General features: G+C 38.1%; 1 protein-coding gene across 1 annotated transcript in view; it reads left to right on the forward strand.

The window, feature by feature from the left end:
- The window catches only part of PPP2R5E (protein phosphatase 2, regulatory subunit B', epsilon isoform), a 194077-nt gene that overhangs the window by 148399 nt on the left and 24277 nt on the right, over nucleotides 1–21401 (forward strand). Inside the window, exons 6-7 of the mRNA XM_006864633.1 lie at nucleotides 8150–8251; nucleotides 16618–16710. Of these exons, the coding sequence (XP_006864695.1) occupies nucleotides 8150–8251; nucleotides 16618–16710 (195 nt within the window). The remainder of the gene's footprint in view (nucleotides 1–8149; nucleotides 8252–16617; nucleotides 16711–21401) is intronic.

Consider the following 21401-nt stretch of genomic DNA (forward strand, 5'->3'; position numbering starts at 1 on the left):
CCCCCCCCCGAGAATGGGTAGGTCATTTCCTTCAACTGCCTGCTAAGCTTTTTTTTTAAATCACTGTAAGATGTTCCTTCTACCTTATTTTAAAAACCAGGCTTTAATAGAATAGCTGCTATATCTTAGAAAGCCCTGCTAATACTGATTTAATAAAGTATGACAATGACTGTATAGAGGTTAATAATGTTGTAATCACTGACTTCAAAAGCAATCTTTTGAAATTCTCTGTTAGAATTTCAGTTGTTATAACATGAATCTCACACCTGTGGCAAGTGCGCGTTTCTTAGGTTCATGTAAACAGTGCATTCTGGGTTTTGGTTCAATAAATAAATGCTTTCCTAGAGGTAAGGAACTTTGAACACAAATGTGTTTTATGAATAAAATGTGGTTATCCTTGTTGGAGTAGCTTGACCATACCAACATTTGATCCTATGTCATATAGTCTCCATTGTGCCCGGGATAGGGACAGTGAAGGATGTTGTGGATATTGTTTGGGTCAAGGAATCATATTTAAGTGAGCATGCTTGAAATAATAACTACTGAAAATTGTTGTCCAGAAATTGTGTTGATAATTGTATGTGGCAGTAATAGTTACATGTTTAACATATTGTTTGTTGTTGTTGTTAAGTGCTGTCAAGTCAGTCTGACTCATAGCGACCCTTTATAGGGTTTCCAAGGAGCGGCTGGTACATTTGAACCGCCGACCTCGTGGTACAGTGCTTTATCCCACAGTGCCACACTAGGACTCCTATTTAATATATTAGAGAATAAATTTAGACCTGGAGTGGATGGCCCATAATCTAAGATATTCTTCTAGTGATTTAAATTTTTGCTCTTTAGAATTTAGGTGCTAAGGACTTGTATTTACATTTGAAGTGGGGATTTTAATGGTCTCATAGGCTTAGATAACTTGTAGAGTTCAGTCACATAGATGGTGAGAATTTTCAAAGAGATCTTATATTCTGACTGAGTAGAAAGCTACAGTAGCTTTATTGTGGTAATTAAAGGACATAGTTTGTTGTTAGGAACAAATTGTAGAAGAAATTGCTAGTGAATTAATTTAAGTATTAATTTAAAAATCTTGCCATTTGTTTCCTAATCATGTATCAGATTAAATTAAATTTATTGGCTCTGATTCTAAGTCCCTTGAATATAATTACAAATGCTTAAGGAATTTTTTCCTTTTTAAAATTACTGTTTGTTTATCTGTAATTACGACTCAAAGGGGCTGATGATCAGATTGTCAAATTTGTTTGAGAGGTTCTTTATCATTAGGATCATTAAGAATTCTTATGTTTGGTGTTACTATGAGTAACTTGAAACCTACATATGTACTACTTATCATTTCTATGTAAGCAAAGTAGGCAAATATTGTAAGACTTTTTAGAAGCTTGAATATTTAATATACATTTCTAGTATGGAAATCATCTTCTGTAGTCATGTCTATTTTAGAAGCTTTATGTAAGTTTTATATATATATATATATGTAAATATTATATATTATATTGTTGTTGTTAAGTGCCATCGAGTCGGTTCCGACCCATAGCGACCCTGTATAGGGTTTCCGAGGGTGTAAATCTTTACGGGAGTAGAAAGCCTCATCTTTCTCCCGCGGAGCAGCTGGTAGTTTCGAACCGCTGACCTTAAGGTTTGCAGCCCGATTCGTAACCACTACGCTACCAGAGCTCATATATTATATATGTATTGCTTATGTTCACATTTTTTGTTTCATATCTAATTGTTTTTAAAACTTGTGTCTATGATAAATATTTTAAACTATTATGAGATTTTCCTGCAAGATCCAGTTTTACTATGTCCGTTTAGATTAGTTTTTTTGTGTTAACACAAACTTGTTGTTCGTGCTGTGGAGTTCAGTTCTAACTCATAACAATCTTGTGTATGGCTTCCAAGGTTGTGAATCTTTATGTGGGAGTATAAAGTCTTTACTTTTTCTCCTGTGGAGAGGATAATGGATTTGAACCTCTTACTTTGTGGTACACAATCCAGGGATTTTCCTACAGAGAATAATACTTGATGGGCTAGCTTCAACATTGTATTTACTGGGTCTTCCTCTAGACCTAAATGTTTCATTCAATTAGTTTGATTTATTTTCAGCTACACAATACATTGCTAAATGAATGAATGAATGAATGAACTAGATAGCACTGAAATTATTGCTTTTAAGAAATTTTAATATGAGTAATGCTAAAGAAATAATGACACTGTTCAGCGTACAAGAGTGTTCTCTATTTATTGCCAGTCTTACAGTTCTTTTTTAGAAATTTACTTGTTACAAATACCAAGAGAAGTCATTTTATTTTGGAAAGTATATTGTTAAACAGAGAAGATGATTTTAAGTTGTATCACATTAGTCCAATTGTCCCTGATCAAATTGCATGCCTGGTCTACCAGAGCCTTTTACATAAAGGGGTTTTACTTTTCTGATTTTATTAATGACTAGTGCTGTTCCTAGTGAATCCTTTATTGATAGAGTTTTAAATGTCTTAATAATAATTAATAGTGCTAACAAATACACAATTGAAAGAAATTAAATGCATTCAGTAGGTTTTAAAAAAAACCCAAAAGCAATTCATTATATTCCCCTTACCTTCCATTTTGCTTAATGTTAATCATCTTGACCAATAGTTAGTGAATACACTAGTTAGGTACTCATGTAACGTGCTAGTCATTTGTTGTCTTCTTCAACAACAAACTATCCACAAGAATCATAAAATGAATAGTTTCTGAGACTATAAATTGAACACAGTGGCTCCATACAATAAGCACTAGACTGGCAACCACAAGATCTGAGATTCAAGCCTGCCAGCTGATCCGCAGGAGAAAGATGAGACCTTTGTTTTGGTGAAGACTTAAAAGCTTTGGAAACCCAATATAGGGTCACTATGAGTCGTAGCCGACTTAGCACATATGTAACAGCAGCATGACTGTAAAGAGAACACAGTGCCTCTGTAGGATAAGCACTGGATGCAAACCATAAGGTTGTTGATTTGAGCCCACCAGCTACTCTGCAAGAGAAAAGATGAGGCTTTCTGCTCCCACAAAGATTTGCCGTCTTAGAAACCCTATACAGAGTCCCTTTGAGTTGGAACAGACTCCATTGCACTTAACAACAATAGCATGAATATAAAGGGATTGTGAATTGTAAATTATTATTATAGTAATTTTTCTCATTCACTTTTGGCCAAAACAATTGAGCTTTAGTTTTTACACCACATTAGTTCCTTGACCTTGCCTGAAGCAGTGTCCATGTCACCCCACCAGTCCCTGACAGTGGTGCTTCTGGATCGCAGCTGGGTTGTAACCAGTAGCAGTACTTAATTAATATTCATGGATTTTTTGGTTTGTTTTACATTTGTTAGAGTTATATTTTGCAAATAAAAATGCAGGGCACTGAGTTAAATCTGAATTTCAGATAAGCAACAAATATCTTTTTAAAATACATATATTATGCTTAAATTATTTCTTTTGTGTCTGAAACTCAAATTTAACAGTATGTCTTGTGTTTTATCTGACCCTAGTTATTTCTGTTTTTGTGTGTATTTGTTTCCAGGCATGCAGAGGTGAATATCAAGTTGTTGAGGGATTCAAAATCTTAACTGGAGGAGATGAGAAATGGAGTGAAAAGAAAGAGATTTGAATGCAGGAAGACCAGACAGGAAACCATTGCAATAACCAAAATGCTTGTTGATGGGAGTGGGAGCCAAGCAATGGGGATAAAGAAGTTGTTCTCTTTTCTTGTTAAAACTGAGCAAGACCCACAAGTTACTTAGACCCAAGTGTCGTCAGGCAATCTCTTGCACAGCGGATTTTGACCCAAGTTGGAAGAGTTTTCCACTCAAAGATGGTGACAGACACACATTCAAAGTGGTGTGATTGGCTGCCATCTTTGAGTGTAGTGCTTCTGCCTTTTTCGTACTCAGGTCAAAATCTCGAGATGTAAGAGATTTGATTGTTATGCAACCTGTATAGACTGTGGTCCATTATTTACTCAGTCCCTCAATCATCCACTCATGATCTAAGACCTAAAACATTATGTGAAGCTCTGATTTTTAAAAATTATTTCCTGACAGCAATAAAAAGTTCCAAAAGTCTGTTTTCATCTTGAAATTAAAGTCATAAGGCACATACTGCATGCCTCTAACTTCATTGTTTTTTTTTTTTTTGCTAAGTTAGGTCTTATTTTTATTTTTATTTTTTTGGTAAAGTTAGGGCTTAACCAAGAAGAATACTACTAACTATCTGTTGTTGTTAGGGCCCATCCAGTCAGTTCCAACTCAGTGACCGTCTGCACAACAGAAGGAAATGCTGCCCAGTCCTCTGCCATCCTCACAAGTGTGATGCTTGAACCCACAGTTGCTGCCACCATGTCAGTCCATCTCTCTAGGGCTCTTACTCTTTTTCACTGACCTTGCACTTTACCAAGCATGTTATTCTGTTCCCATGTCTGAAATTTGAGAGATGAAGTCTCACTATCCTGGTTTTTAAGAAGCATTCTGGTTGTACTTCTTCCAAAACAGATAGATTTGTTCTTCTGACAGTCCTTAGTACTTTCTCAATATTCTTCGCCGGCACCAGAATCCAAATACATTGATTCTTCTTTAGTCTTCCTTATTTGTTATCCAACTTTCACAGGCATGTGACGTAATTGAAAATACCATGGAACCTATGGCTCACTCTCAGTTCTGGTGTCTTTTACCCCATCTGTCTTGCAGCAAGTAGTACCCCTAGAATGTAGTTTGAATCTGTCTGCTTCTGTCTTGTCTTCTCTGTCACTGTCCTAGTCCAAGCAATCCAACTTCGTCTCCTGCCACTTTCACAGTCTTCTAAATTGTCCCCTTCCTGTCGCTTCTATACATAGCTACCAGAGTGATTGGGAAGAGAAAAAAACCCCCAAAAATTCAGACCACGTCAGTTCTCTGTTTAAGATCCACTAATGACTTCCTGGTGTGGCATTGTAGGATAAGCACTGGACTGCAAGGTCTGTTTCAATGGTAAGGTTGAAGGTTCAAACTCACCAGCCGTTCCTTGGAAGCACTATACAGGGTTGCTATGATTCTGAACCGACTGGACGGCACTTAACAACACTAACGGCGGCTTTCATTTTTACTTAAAATAAATGTAATTTCCTTTATGCAACTTACACATCACCACTTTTTCCTCTCCATGCTTTTTTAACCACTCTGCTTTACATTTTAGGATGGAGTCCTGGTGTGATGCTGGATCACAAGGTTGATTCGAACCACAAGGTCAGTGGTTCAAGCTCACCAGCTGCTCCTTGGAAACCCTATACAGGGTCCCTGTGAATTGGAGCCAACTCAAAAGGCCCTTAGCAACAGCAACCACAGTTCTCCATGTTATTCACTAGGGTGGTTGTTGTCTTGGTGCCTTAACTACAATCGCATCAGCCTAGGGTTTGCCATTTCTAGTGTCTAGTTCTTTATCCTGTCTAGGTTTCCACCTCACGTCACCTCTTAGGAGGGACAGTCTGCCCACTGTATTTGTTATCCTCTCGCCCTTGATATACCCTCCCGTGTATTTCTGTATAGCTCACATACCAGTGTGAAGCCATCTTGTTGAGTTACATGTTTATTATTCCTTCATGTTTGAATGTGGGCTCCATGAGAGTAAGTCCTGGCCAGATTTTCACTGCCTGGCATGTAGAAATGTCTAATAAATATTGACATGGTGGGTACTGAGGATACAAGTATACATTTTAAAGGTTATGACCTTCAAGGAGCTGACAGGCTATGACAAAAAAAATATATTAAAAATTCTGGGTATAATAGGAACATAAAGCAATTGCTGGTTGTTTTGTTGCCACCAAGTTGGTACTGACTCAGAGTGACCCTCATATACTGTTTCTGAGGAGTGACTGGTGTGTTTGAACCGCTGACCTTGCAGTTAGCAATCCAGTGCTTAACCTGCAGCACCACAGCAGGACCCCCTTACAACAATTGGTAAGGTTCCATAAAAGAGATAACCTTTGTGCCAAGCTTGGTGAGTTTAGTGGATTCTGGGGGAGATGTGGGGACAATTTCCAACTGAAGCCAGCAGAGTGTGTAAATCTGCACAGATGCAGAGGGGTGAATCCCGGCAAGCAAACTCTGGGAACAAGGCATACTCCGTTCTGGGAGAACAGGGAGTTTGAAGAGGAGAGAATGGGGCAGGAGAAAACCTGAAAAGATAGGCATGGGCTGACCATATTGGGCCATATTTAAGGGAGCTGGACATGATCCTGTGGTAAGTGTTTTCTCCAAGTATGGGTGAGGACCAACCACTAAGCAGAAAAAGAATCAGACTGCCTGTCTAGGTCTTAGCATACTGTTCTTAACAAGCACTTGACTTAACTGTGATGCTAAAAGGCAGGGACTTTTATGGTGTGCACTGGGAGAACTGGGTCAGGTATGGATCATGTGTCACATGCTCATATTTACCTTTAAAAGACCACATGGCTAAGGGTGTGCAGAGAGTGGCTAGGAAGGAAACAGGATTAGAGACTAGGAGTCTGAAGAGATTTTTTATCATCCTTCAGAGCAGAGGAGTGTTTCTGAAGTGTCTGGACTTGTTAGAGTTGGGCTACTAACCACAAGGTCAGTGGTTCATACCCACAGGAGAAAGATGAGGCTGGTCTGCTTCCATAAAGAGTATTCTCAGGAACTCTATTTAGGATTGCTATGCGTCTGATTCAACTTGATGGCAGTGGGTTTGCGGAGCTTATTTGGCAAAGTGACTGGGAATCAGACTTACTAGGTTCATACAAGCTCTTTTGCTACTACCAGCCATGTGGCCCTGGGCTCAGTTTCTATAGTTATAAGTTGGGATAATAATGAATGACTTTACTAGAATGTAAGCTCTAGGAGGACATGAGTTTTTGAGTGCTTTATTCTCTGTTTTCCATGTGCCGAGAACAGTGTATGTACTTAAAAGCACCTTAAATCTGATATTCCAGCCCATTATTTTCTGCATCATATAGAAAGTCTTACAAAGGTTTCTGTTGCAGTCTCTTCCCCCACCCCCTTGCTTTCTACACATACGCCCCTTCTATCTTGCTTTGTTCTCTGAAGCTACAGAGAAGTCTGGGTCATTAGGGAGAGGATAGTTGAAGAAACAGGGTGAGAGATAGAACACTGAAAAGGAACTCTGAGGATAGTAACAAGCGTTAATAAGAACAATTTACTATAGAAACCATCAGATATATCAAGAAGCAACAGAGCAGTAAAAGGAATCCTCAAGTGTCTGTTGTCCTGTTTTAGCAGTCATCAATTAGGGCCTTTCTTTGAACAACCACCATTTAATTTGTACCGTGGATAAGTTGGGTATTGTTACTCTTTCGTAAGTCAATCAAGAGCAGACTTGTTAAGTGCCACCAAGTCAGTTCCAACTCATGTCAATCCTGTGTAAGGTCTCCAAGGAGTGGCTGGTAGGTTTGAACAGCCATCCTTTCAGTTAGCAGTCCAGTGCTTATCCTACAGCACCACACCAAGACTCGAAGGACAGACTTGTTGTTAAGTGCTATCGAGTAGGTTCCAACTCATAGCAACCCCTGTATAGGGTTTCTGAAGAGCTACTGGTGAGCTTGAACTGCCAACCTTGCAATTCAAACGGCTTTACAATCTGGTGCATTAACCCACAGCTCCACACCAAGACTCCAAGGAACAGACTAGGTATGATTTTAAGGATAATAGGTTCTGAAATGTCTTTTCTGATTCATCTTTTTGTGAATGCCTGAAATTTCATTAGTTTAACAGTTAACTTGCAAATTGCGAATAAGCCTGAGAAGGAGACCTATGAGAAGCCCATTAGCAGTTGTTTATATCTTACTGTAAATTGCTTAATGAGATACATGCTTTGCTGGTCAGTAACCATGAGTAGGCTTTGATGGAGACTGTGAAGTCATTGGGAACTGGATGTAGGTGACCAGGTACTGAAGAAGTAGTGGAGACGGTAGAAAAGTTTGACTTCTGATTTCCATCTTTGCCCAAAGATGGTCCTGGCCCCAGACCCCGTAGAAAGAGGTTCTGGTTCTAGTTTGGTGATGCTCCCGGTGAACTGTCAGCTGGCCGAAAGACCTTAGCTAGGGCACAGAATGTGTTTCCAGCTAACATTGCTGCTTGTTTATTTTTAGGTATCTTGCAATATATTCAGAACTCTCCCTCCTAGTGACAGCAATGAATTTGATCCAGAAGAAGATGAACCTACCCTTGAAGCATCATGGCCACACTTACAGGTATTTTGAACCACCATTCATTTCTTAGAAAAGAAAAATCCATCAACTTATTAGATGTTTAGCATGGGAATTCCGTTTAAGACCTTTGTTCTCCAAGAAATCAAATTAAAGTAAATTAATGGAAAACTAGAGAATGCTTTTGATGTTTCTTACTCTTGATAATTAGTATGCCAACAGAATGAATAGTGAGTTTGAATGCACTGCCTTAGTGTGTTTTCTCCTGTGTTGCAGGCCTGACCAACAGTGCTCTCTCTCTCTCTCTTACAGATTAGCTTCTATGTGATCTTGCCCCCTGGTGCCTCAAATAAGAACAGGACTGTTCACATTATTGTTCGTTGGATGTGATTAGGTCATAGTGTACATATCTCATTTTGAGCAGTAGCTACCCTGGGGACTTTTTATGCTTGTCTTCATGTGTTTCCTGTAGCCTGGAAGGGCAAAAGCAAATTATGATACTATTTCTTTCACAATGTCACAAGAAAGAGCAACAGCTGAGAGAAAGCATGTGTGAAGGCCAATTTTGTTCAATTGCCCTGAGCCAGGCATGTTTTCTAGTCATACTCATGTGCCAGGAAGGCTAAGGGGCATCCCTGCATCTCTTTTCCCAGCAGTAGGTCCCATCTGTATTGTACGAGGCTAAGTCCAAAAGTGTTGCTACCAGGGTTCCAGTTCATGCATGTGTGGGCTTATTATAAGCAAAAGATGTTTCAACATGTCTCTGCAATCAGTGGATGGTTGTAGACAAATTATCTCATTGTTGTTGTTATGTGCCTTCGAATTGGCTCCAACTCATAGCGAACCTGTATAGGATTTCCAAGGAGTGCCTGGTGAGTTTGAACTGTCGACCTTGCAGTTCAAACCTACCTTAAGGTTGAGTGCTTGTCTTACAGCACCACACACCTATCTTTCTGTATCTTGCTAGGGTACCTTTAAAAAAAAAAAATGTCCAGTCAGAATAGTGGCTTCCAAGGGGATCTGCTAGATTAGTAAAATTCCAAGGCAGAGAGATCAACTCAAAGGGTTAAGGCAACTGTTTGGGGATCCCAAAGGGGAAATCATGATTTTGTTATGTGCCGTGGAGTCGGTTCTGACTCATAGCGACCCTGTACAGGGTTTCTGAGGCTGTGAATCTTTACGGGAGCAGAAAGCCTCATCTTTCTCCCGCAGAACAGCTGGTAGTTTTGAACTGCTGAACTTGCAACTCGCAGCCCGATTCTTAACCACTACGCATGATAGATTTTCCTAAAGTACACAGGACCATCATGGGGACTCATTATAAGGAAGTTTTAAGAAAATTGGCAACTGCCTTGGAAAGAAGAAGGGCCAGGGAAGTTGTGCCGAGGAAGTGCTGTGTATCACAACCGGACACTTGCTCATAGTAAGGACTTTCCTATAAGAATGTTGTTAGAAAACCCTACCCTACCTATAGCCCTCAAACTTGTCCTTTCAGACTTATTTTTGTCCCCAAAACTCAACATTTAAAAGGAACACGATCTGAGTCCCTTGAGGATACCAAAACTGCAGTTTTGATGTGGTGTAAACCGAAGAGCACAAAATTCTTTGAGAAAGGTTTAAAGAGATGGAAATACTGCCTTCAGATGTGTGTAGACCTAGATGGATGGTATGTCAAGAAACAATAGGTTCACATTTTTGATATATGTGTGTGTGTGTGTGTGTTTTTAGGAAAAAAATGTTTCTGTGATTTTACAAGGAGCTCTGGTAGCATAGTGCTTACGACTTGGGCTGCTAACCTCAGGGTCAGCAGTTTGAAACTACCAGGTGTTCTGCAGGAGAAAGATGAGGTTTTCCGCTCCCGTAAAGATTATAGCCCTGGAAACCCTGTACAGGGTCGCTATGAGTCAGAACCGACTCCACGGCACATAACCACCACCACCATAATTTTATAGCAATACTTTTTTATGTACCCATTGTTTACTTATATATACTGGATATTTTGCAGCCTCTTTTCCTGGTTGTTTTTTCTCAAGAGCTGTGTTTCTTAAAAAGGTAGAATGTAATGAACCCCAAAGGCATCTTTCCATTGAGCCAGAATGTCCTCAAAGGCAGTATGACAAATAACCTGTTCATCTTTATCCCCAGGCAGAAGCCCCTGTGTCATTATAGAAGTGCGCTTGCGCATTTACTAGTTAACTTTGTGAATAGCAGAAAACTGTTCAGCAGGGAGATAAGACCTAGGGATCTTCTAAGAGTTGTTTATTTTATTTTGTTTGTTTTCACCACTTCAGATTGTTTTGACTTAATTTATAAGTTTTCTTGTCCCATTGAGGCAACTCAAGGTTGCTGTGATACATAAGTGTGCTGTTCTCCTAGTTATGGAGAAAGCTTTATCAGAGATTAGTACCACCACTCCTGTTCGTTTTTGTTTGCAATTAGCTTGGTATATTTGTTTCTGTCCTTTGACTTTTAATCTGTTTTTGACTCTGTGTGTGAGATGTGTCTCTTGCAGACAGCATATTGAAGGATCTTGTTTTCTTAAACATTCTGCCACCCTCCGTCTCTTAACAGGTGCATTTAATCCATTTATATTCAGTGTAATTATAAATACTATAAATTAATTACTGCCATTATGTTTGGTTTTGGTGGTGTTGCTGCTTTCTTTGTTCTGTGTGTCTTCTTTTGTTGAGTTCATGCTTTTTGTGTTCTTTCTTGTGAGTTTCCTCATAGTTTTAATGTTTCCATGTTCTTCTTGGATTTTCATTCTCTTGGTATGTTGTGAAGTGTTAATTTTCTTTGAGGTTGCCTTATAGTCCATTAACTTTTCTCTATGGAGAGAACTTTACTGGAGGACTCTGTTTTCCACCTCTTACCCAAGCATGCTGTACATGTGCTAAGATTGAATAAATTCATGAAAACATTTAGTTGATTTACTATCTCAGATTTTTTTTTTTTTTAATTTTTAAAGTGCTAGAGATGCGATTTTTCAGTCCAAGAAATTTGCAGAACTATTTGTGCCTTTTAGAGGTATATCCCAGATAGTGACCAAAGTGTCTCCACCCCACCCCTACAAAAAAGAAAAAACAAAAACACAAAAACCCCAAACTACTCTGGGATGGAGTGGACTACTTGTGATTTCTTATTCTTATTGCTTGGCACCTGTTCAGAGAATTGCAGTTTAGTCTGTGAGAAACTGTAAAATAAAACTAACAACCATAGTTTCCTCAGGAAAACTTCCACAGCTCCAGAAACAGGGAGAGAAAGGTCCTGAAAGCTTTCACTTGTCTTCTCTGCACCCCAAAGAAGAGACCGTTTTTAAGAGCTTTCGAATACTCCAAATCATGATCACTGAAGCATATAAATTTCCCCTAAAGTACAATAAAGTTTAACTCAGTACTTTAGTTAATCCTTCCTATGCCTAATGACTCTATAAAATACAGAACAAAATTAATTTCTGAACCTATTAAACTAAATTCTACCACCAGAAGTACTCTGGATTTGAATGTCACCTCTGCAGTAACATTTATCACTGGCTCATTGGAAACTCTAAAAGCAACAGTGATTCATGATGATGAGACCTTTTAGATAATGTCGTCACAGGTTGTATTCCAAAATGGACTGGTTTCAGTACTGTTCCTATACATCTCTTTGATTTAAGTTTGTGGCCTACAGAAAATTACACGTTAGTAGCAAGTCATGGACAGCATTTACTATAATAACTCATAGATCTTTGGGGGTTGGTTGAAATAAAGAAAGCATTGCATATTAAATTCATAGAATTTTCATTCAAATATATCAAAATGTTTACATGTGTGTTATTATCTGTACTGTTGTTAGGTGGTTCTTAGTTGTTTGTTGTTAGATGCTATCAAGGTTCCGACTCATAATGACCTTCTGTATAACATAAAACACTGCCTGGTCCTGCTTCACCCTCACAATCTTATGTTTGAGCCCATTACTGCAGCCACTGTGTTAATCCATCTTGTTGAGTATCTTCTGTTGTCATTGACCCTCTACTTTACCAAGCATGATGTCTGTTTCCAAAATAAATGAGATGAAGTCTTGCTCTCTTCACTTCTAAGGACCATTTGGGTTGTACTTCTTCTTAGACAGATTTGTTTGTTCTTCTGTTAGTTCATGGCACATTCATTATTCTTTCAAAGACATCCATTCTTCTTTGGTCTTTCTTATTCATTGTCTAGCTTTTGCATACATGTGAGATGATTGAATAAACAGCTTAGGTCTATGCTCCAAAGTCTTCAAAGTGCTGTCTTTGCTTTTTAACACTTAAGAGAGATCTTTGGCAGCAGATTTGCCCAATGAAATACATTGTTTTCTTGACTGCGGCTTCCCTGGATCTTGATTGTGGAACCAAGTAAAATGAAATTATTGATGATTTTCTTGATTTATCATGATGTTGCATATTGATCCAGTTGTTAGGATTTTTATTACCTTTATGTTGAGATATAATCCTTGGTTTTCTTTATGTTGGTTGCTGTAGTCTTTGATCTTCATTTATGAGTGCTTTGTTAAGTCCACTTCACTTTAAGCAAGCAAAGTTGTATCATCTGCATAACACAGGTTGTTGATGAGTCCTCCTCCAATCCTGATGCTGCGTTCTTCATTTAGTCCAGCTTCTCAGATGATTTGCTCAGCATACACATTGAAGAAATATGGTGAAAGGATACAACCCCAACACACACCTTCCCCAATTTAAAACTGTTCAGTATCTCCTGGTTCTGTTCAAACAGCTGCCTCTTGATCTCTTACAGGTTCCACTTAGGCACAATTTAGAGTTCTGCAATTTCCATTCTTCTTAATGTTATCCAGTTTGTGATCCATATAGTTAAATGTCTTTGCATAGTCAATAAAACACAAGCAAACATTTTTCTGGTATTCTCGGCTTTTAGCTAGGCTCTGACAGTGTCCTGTCTTCTGAATCCAATTTGGAGTTTTGGCAGCTCCTTGTTGATGTACTCATGCAACCATTTTAAAATTCTCTTCAGCAGATTTTTACTTGCATGTGATATTAATGACACTATTGAATGAGTTCCACATTCCACTGGCTTACCTTTCTTTGGAACAGGCATAAATACGGATCTTTTCCAATTGGTTGACCTGGTAACTATTTTCCAGATTTCTTAGAGGCGTGAGCACCTCCAGTGCTGCATCACGTTTTGGAAACATTTTAATTTGTGTTCCTTCAGTTCCTGGAGCCTTGTTTTCTCATAATGCTTCAGTGCAGCATGGATGTCTCACTTCAGTGTCATTGGTTCTTGTTCTTATAGTACCTCTTGCAATGGTTGAACATAGACCAATACTTTTTGGTACAGGGACTCTACGTCTTCCCTTTTTTTTCCTTCATTAAAAAAAAACAACAATTTTTTTTTTTCTATTGTGAGTAGAGTGAAAGTTTGGTTTACAAAGCAGATCATCAGTTTTACAGTTAACAAATGATACACTCTTCAATGTAAAATGTGTCCACCAAAACAATGATCCTGAGAGCCCAAGTCTCAGGACTCATTCCCTCAAGATGTCCAGTAATGTCTAAAAAGTTTTAATAACTTTGCCCACGTCTCTGCTCCACCACATTCACAGATATGGTTGCAGCGAAAAAGTAAGTATTCATGGACAAAATATCCCTTGTCAAACCTTTATATATTTGTGGGTATATTCTCACAGCCATTTAGCCTTTGTACCTACCCATGTATCTCTCCGTAGATTATTATAGGATTGTATATATAACAGCATTTACCACTTGCCTTTAACTCTTGAATTCCTTCCTGTGCTTTTGTCATTGTTTCGCCAGCCTCCTTTTTATCTTCTTTTTATGCTTCCTGTGCCTTTCAGTGTTTTTCCATAAAATCTCTCAGTATTGCTACTCGAGGCTTGCATTTTTTTCTTCCATTCTTTCAGTTTGAGAAATGCTGAGCATGTTCTTTCCTTTTGGGTTTTAAGCTCCAAGTCTTTGTACATTTCAATATAATACTTTACTTTGTCCTCTCAAGCTACCCTTTGAAATCTATTCAGCTCTTCATCATTTCTTCCCTTTGGTTTTTGCTATTCAATATTGAAGAACAAAGTTCAGAGTCTCTTCTGACATCCTTTTCTTTTACCTTTAATGACTTTTTGCTTTCTTTGTGTATCACCCAATAAGTCACTTAGTTTTTCATCATTCATGTCTAATGCATCAAATCTGTTCTTGAGATGGTCCTTAAATTCAGGTGGGATATTGTAGTGCTGTAGGGTAAGTGAACTGCAAGGTCGATGGTTCAAACTCACCAGCTGTTCCTCGGAAACCCTATACAGGGTCACTGTGAGTTGGAACCAACTTGATGGCAATTAACAACAACAGCAACGTACTGAAGGTTGTATTTTGACTCTCATGGACTTGTTTTCTTTTTTGTCGGCTTCAGGTTAAACTTGCATATGAGCAATTGATGGTCTGGTCTACATCAGCCTCTATCTTGTTCAGATTGATGATACTGAGGTTCTCCATTTCTTTCCACATAGGTAGCTGATGTGATTCTTGTGTATTCCATATGACAAGGTCCATGGTATAGTTGCTGTGTGTATTGTTGAAAAAAGTTATTTGCCATGAATAAGTCTTTGACCTTTGCAAAATTCTTCCGTGTGATCTCCAGAGTTGTTTCTATCATCAAGGCTGTATTTTGCAACTACTGATTCTTCCTTGTTTCCATATTTTACATTCCAATCACCAGTAATTATCAGTGCATCTTGAATGTATGTTTGGTGAATTTTAGACTGCAGAAGTTGGTAAAAATCATCAGTTTCTTCTTTTTTGACATTAGTGGTTTGTGAGTAAATTTGAATAATTTGTATTAAGTGGTCTTTTTTGCATCACAATTAAAAAAAAAAATCCAGTTTCTCTTCAGAATGTCTTTGACGAAGCAGTAAAGATGATTACTTTTATTAAATCTTGACCCTTGAGTACACGTTCCTTAGCATTTTGTGTTGCAAAATGGGAATTATGCAGAAATCATGTCTGTTGCATACTTGTGGAAAGCATTTGTGTGATTGTTTTAAGTTACAAGGTAAACTAGCTGTTTGTTCCTAAAATAGTACTTTTGCTTAAAAGACCACCTGACATGCAAATTCTGGATATTTTAACCTAGTTACTTGGAGGATATTTTCTGTAAAATGAACAAGAACTACAACTGACAACATTTGTTTTTTTTATAACATTAAAAATTTTAAGCAGAATTTAGGATTAGAATACTGAAAAAAATTGTGTCACCTTGAGCTTGGCATCTCCCCAAAGCTTTGACTTTAAAAAAAAAAAAAAATTGGAGGTGATTTTAAAGAATGTGTGTTTTGTTTTAAAAACAAAACAAGACACTATATAATTCAGTGTTTAAAGTCGGTGAACCAGTATTTTCTGGTTGGCCAATGAGTAAGATGAGAAAACTATGCACAGAAAAAAAATAATTAAATCAAAAAACCCAAACCCAGCCCTTTGCTGTGGAGTCATTTGTAACTTACAGCGATTCCACAGAGTAGTCAACCTGACCCATCCTAGGCTGCAGTCTTTATAGAAGCAGACCGCACATCTTTCTCCTGTATAGCAGATGGTGGATTTGAACCACCAACCTTTCAGATAGCAGGTGCGCATTAACCACTGCACCACCAGGGCTCCAGTAGTTATAACTTACGCTATGTGAGAGCATAAACAGTAATCAGAAAGCTTATTTGAAGTTGCCCATGTTCGTACTTTTTGCAGGTGAGAACATTGGGTCACACCATCATATATTGCTAGGACGAGTGGAAATTATCGTAAATTTTCTATATGGAAACTGTGGTTCCCAACCCTGAAATGTGTATCTATTTTTCAACCAAGACTGTTCTACTTTTAGAAATATTTTCTCATGAAATAATTGAACAAGTGCATGCTGGTGCAATATATGATGCACGTTGCAAACTAATTTGACACAAATAATATAAAGCAAATTAATTATGAATAATAGAACTATTCATTGTAAAATGCATATAGTGGACTACTCAGCAACTGAGAATGAAGTTTTAGATAATGGTTGACAACGTGTTCATAATATATTGCAAAACTTTGTTAAAACTTACTTGTAGTACACTGTTCTGTTGTAAAAGTATAATAAAGAGAAAAACGTGAATATATTCAGACATTACAGTGGTTCCTAGAATGGTAAGGTTATGGGGAATTTTATTTGTTCTGTTTGATTATATTTTTGGATTTTTCGATTTAGAACATTAAAAACATAACAGCAAATGTGAACCACAGAAAGGCTAGTGTGGCTTGCATTAAATATAGTTTTCTGAAGCCCTAATGACACTTTCAGTATTTAGGTTTTTCATGGTTACTAACACTGTTCTCAGTGAATCATATTTTGAAATTGACTATAATCTATTTGTTGCAGCTTGTATATGAATTTTTCATACGGTTTTTGGAAAGCCAAGAATTCCAACCCAGCATTGCCAAAAAATACATAGATCAGAAATTTGTATTACAGGTAAGAAAATTTCTTATGATTATGTGTATTTATTATTCAGTTGTTAAGTTTATCTCTTTTTCTTTTGAAACAAACAAAATATTAAAATATCATGCAATTACAGTTGTATCGCCATAGTAAATACACACATACAAGGGGGCTTCAAAAATTTGTGGGAAAATGGGATTAAATGATAATGAAAAATGTCCGTGAACTTTTTGAAGACCCCTCGTACATATGAAAGTTTCCATTGTTGCCCACTAAAGATGCTTCTGTTCTTGTTGTTACTTGCTGTTCAGTGGGTTCCCACTCATAGCAACCCCTGAATAGGGTTTCCAAAGAGGGCGTGGTGGTTCAAACAGCCGGCCTTGAGGTTAGCAGCCCAGTGCTTATCCTATATACAGTGCTGCACCAGGACACCTCTTTATCTATGATGGAAATTACTTACATTTTAAATAACAAGGAATGCTAATGCCCAAATTCCTGTAGTTTTCTGTCTTGAAATTTAATTATAAGGCAATTTCATTTATATAAATGAGTGGGTCTTTAGATAGCTTGAAAACTTATGTCTGTAAAAAGATTTTCAAAGAGGTATTACATAGGTCTGTTAAAACTCAATACACAAACTTTAGAGTTATAAATAACCTTCATAAAATAAATAATCAGTCCCAATACTGATGATCTTTCACTGCAAGGAAATAGCATAGCTTAACAATTTCAAATTTCCATAAAGGGATTAACTCTCACTTCTCCTTTTATAAATTCTCAGGGTCTGTCTTTTTCCTGCTTTCACAGTCACATTTTAGAACCATCGACCACATCTTCCTTTGTATCAGGGACTTGTGACTCTTCATGGCACTAAATTTTGATAACATATTCTTGTTCATGTTGTTGACATTTATCTGTGAAAATGGATATTTAAGCCACACTGGTGGATAGGATGTTATAGTGCCTTTCCAAGTGACATATGGGATACCTCATCCAGAACAAATAACTGTGTATCTCCTCCTGAGTCCATAAGCAGAATTTCAAATTTCAAATAGTTTGATTTGGCAGAAAACTGCTCTCCTATGCCTTACTTAACTGAAGGCTGATAACCTTTGTGATGATCTCATTCCTACTCCTTAAGTAAATTCATAAATTCAAAATTGCGGATATATTACATAGAAGGGTAACTGATATTTTGACTGTTTTGGGCACTTCATGGTTCAGTCTAGTAGAATGCCAAGCACAGACTAGCTCCACAGAGATGACGATCTTGGAGGGCCTTGATCCTTCTTATTGATATTGTTAAAGTGCCATCGAGTCAGTTCCAACTCATAGTGACCGTGAATAGGGTGTCCAAGGAGTGGCTGGTGGGTTTGATCTGCCATCCTTGTGATTAGTAGTTCAGTGCTTCTACAGTGCCACCCCAGGACTGCAGGAGAGACTTGATAGACCTTGAGTAATGTCGCTGAAAGAATTCAAATCTCAAGTTCATCTGTCTGCTCAGAGCCGAAATGGAACTTTGCTGCCTGGTCTGTGGTGCTCATTAGCAATTAGTGGGCAAGTGCTATACCCTTCTTTCATTGTGTATGTGGCAGGTCATGAGTTATAGTTCACATATTGACACTGATGAATCATGTGTCTCATCTTAGCATGAGAAACTTTGGAAAAATGAAGTTTAAAATATTGACAGAGACAAAGGTAGATAGATAGGTACATGGATCATTGAGTAACTATGTAGTTTGATCTAGATTCTTTAGAGTGCAAAATACATTTTAGATAAAACAAAATAATGTTGCAGACTTATATTTTGTAGTGGAAAGGACTTTAGATTTATGCAGCATTGCATAGCTTTCAGAGGACTTTTTACATAGATTGTTTAAGTTAATTTGTGCAGTAGTTTTAGAGAATGAAGATGGCTATATTTGTGTCCATTTTTATAGATAAATAAGCTAAATGACATAACAAGGGGACACTGAATGGTTTAAAATAGCAAAGGTGTGCACCAAAGTTGTATTCTCTGACCTCAGTTACTCAATCTGTATGCTGAACATGCATCTGAAAAGCTGAATTATAGAAAGAGAAACTCTTTATATAATGGCTTCAGGATTAGAAAAAAACTCATTAACAATCTGTGATATGCAGATGATACAACCTTGCTTGCCGAAAATCAAGATGACTTAAAACATTTATGGATAAAGGCCAAAGACCAAAGTCTTCGGTATGGGTTGTATCTAAGAGTAAAGAAAATAAAAATCCTCACCACTGGGCCAGTAAATAACATCCATATAAATGGAGAAAAGATTGAAGTTGTCAAAGACTTCATTTTGCTTGGATCCATTATTAACACACATGGAAGCAGCAGTCAAGAAATCACATGATGCATTGCATTAGGCAAATCTGCTGCACAGACCTCTTTAAAGTATTCAAGAGCAAGGATATCACTTGTAGGACTAAGGTATGCATGCCCCAAGCTATAGTATTTTCAGTAAACTCCATGGCACACAACAACAACATATGTATGTGAAAGCTGGACAGTGAATAAGGAAAACTATAGAAGAATTGATGCATTTGAGTTGTGGTGTTGGAGAAGAATATTAAAAGTACCATGGACAGCCAAAAGAACAAACATCTGTGTTGAAAGAAGTACAGCCAGAGTGCTCCTTGGAAGCCAGAATGACAAGACTTCATCTCTCATACTTCGGACATATTATCAGGAGGGACCAGTCCCTGGAGAAGGACATCATGCTTGCTAAAGTGGAAGATAGCGAAAAAGAGGAAGATTCCCAACTAGATGCATTGGCACAGTGGCAGCAGATATGAGCTCAAGCGCAGCCATGACTATGAGGTTGCCGCAGGACCAATCAGTGTTCCATTCTGTTGTGCATAAGGTCGCTATGAGTGGTAACCAACTCAGTGGCACCTAACAACAGCAGCAGTTCTCCTGAGTGCCCTTCCTTGGCACTTTGGTCCTGTGGGAATGGATCTTTGGGAATTTCAGGTAGTATTGGTGATATTCTGTTCCATCATCTCGCCTCCCCGAGCATTAACTGCCTTTGAGCTGGCAGGCTCTTTACACAGCTGTATTCTGTAGGCACATCTATGCTTTGTCTTGCTGGTTTTTCTATTTCACAGATTCCATGGTGTTATCTAGTCCTAACAATTTTGTAGCTGAGCCTGATTATTTTATGACTTGGGAAACCTCATATTATTTTTCTTTGTAAGTTAAGATGACACATACTTTGTCCCTTTCTTTGGGCAGATTTCTTATTTTCTAGATTCTCAAAGATCTCAAAAAGAGATTTGGTAATCTCAATTTGCACGTTCTTTGTATTCAATTGTATGCAAGTTTTATAGCAGCTAAAGGAGTCTTGGTGGGGGGCTGTGGGTTACTGCACCTGGACTGCAAGGCTTTGAACTGCAAAGTTGGTGGTTCAAGCTTACCAACCATACCTAGGAAACCCTATACAGGGGCGCTGTAGGCTGGAACTGACTCAATGGCACTTAACAACAACAACAAAGTGTTTTGTAGAATTTTCCCTGAGTCTCAGAGTGACTTTCAGCAAATTTACTAATTTGCTGCCCAAGTCTGAGATGATTCATTTAGTGGGGATAATTTTATGAATGATACACTGTTAGCCAAATAGGAGTCCTGGTAGATGCTGTAGGGTAAGCACTGGACTGGTAACCACAAGGTTAATGGTTCCCATCCAGAAGCTGCTCCTTGGGAACCCTATAAAGGTTCACTATGAGTCATAACTGACTCGATGGCACTTAACAACAATTAAGTGAATAGGATCAATTGCCATTGAGTTATAATAGTTCATGGTATCCTGTGTGTGTTACAGTTCTACTGTGCTTCATAGGATCTTCGGTGACTTTTCAGAAGTAGATTGCTAAAACTGTCTTTACTGGCACCTCTGACTGAACATGAATCTTCAACCATTGGATTAGCAGCTGAACATTTTTACCTTTTAGTACCACCACCCAGGAGACTCAAAGTGAACAGGAGATACTCCAAGACCGACATCTGTTCAACCTGCTTAATTCCCTTGGCACCAGGGATACAAAGGCAGTATCCCTACCTTCAATGTTAAGTATTGAAAACCTTGGGCAAATATTGCTGATCAGTTTTGTATTTCAGTGGTGTCTTCTGTAAAGTGGCAATAACAATTACTCTATAGGCTTGTAAGGAGGATAAAATGAGATGACTCATAAAAATGTGGGATGTCATGAACAGACACTTCATCAAGTAGGAGATCCCGGCAGCCAACAAACATATGAAGAAATGTTCACAATCACTAGCCATTGTTGTTGTTAAGTGCAGTAGAGTCAGTTCCAACCCATAACAACCCTGTATAGGGTTTCTGAGGAGAAGCTGGTGAGCTTGAACTGCCAACCTTGCAGTTCAAATGCCTTTGCAGTCTGTTGCATTAACCCACAGCACCACAGAGAGATACAAATCAAAACAACAATGACATATCATCTCACACCAGCAATAACAGCAAACTTCAAAAAAGTAGAGGACAATAAATGCTGGCAAGGATGGGGAGAGACTGGGACCCTCCTACATTGCTGATAGGATTGCAAAAAGGTCCAACCACTCCGGAAAACAGTATGGCGCTTCCTCAGAAAGCTGGAAATAGAAATACCGTATGATCCAGCAATTCCTCTACTTGGTATTTACCCATAAGAAATATGAACCATAATACTAGATATATGCACAC

Source organism: Chrysochloris asiatica, unplaced genomic scaffold (assembly GCF_000296735.1).
Source record: "Chrysochloris asiatica unplaced genomic scaffold, ChrAsi1.0 scaffold00067, whole genome shotgun sequence".
In the NCBI taxonomy this organism is placed as follows: Eukaryota; Metazoa; Chordata; class Mammalia; order Afrosoricida; family Chrysochloridae; genus Chrysochloris; species Chrysochloris asiatica.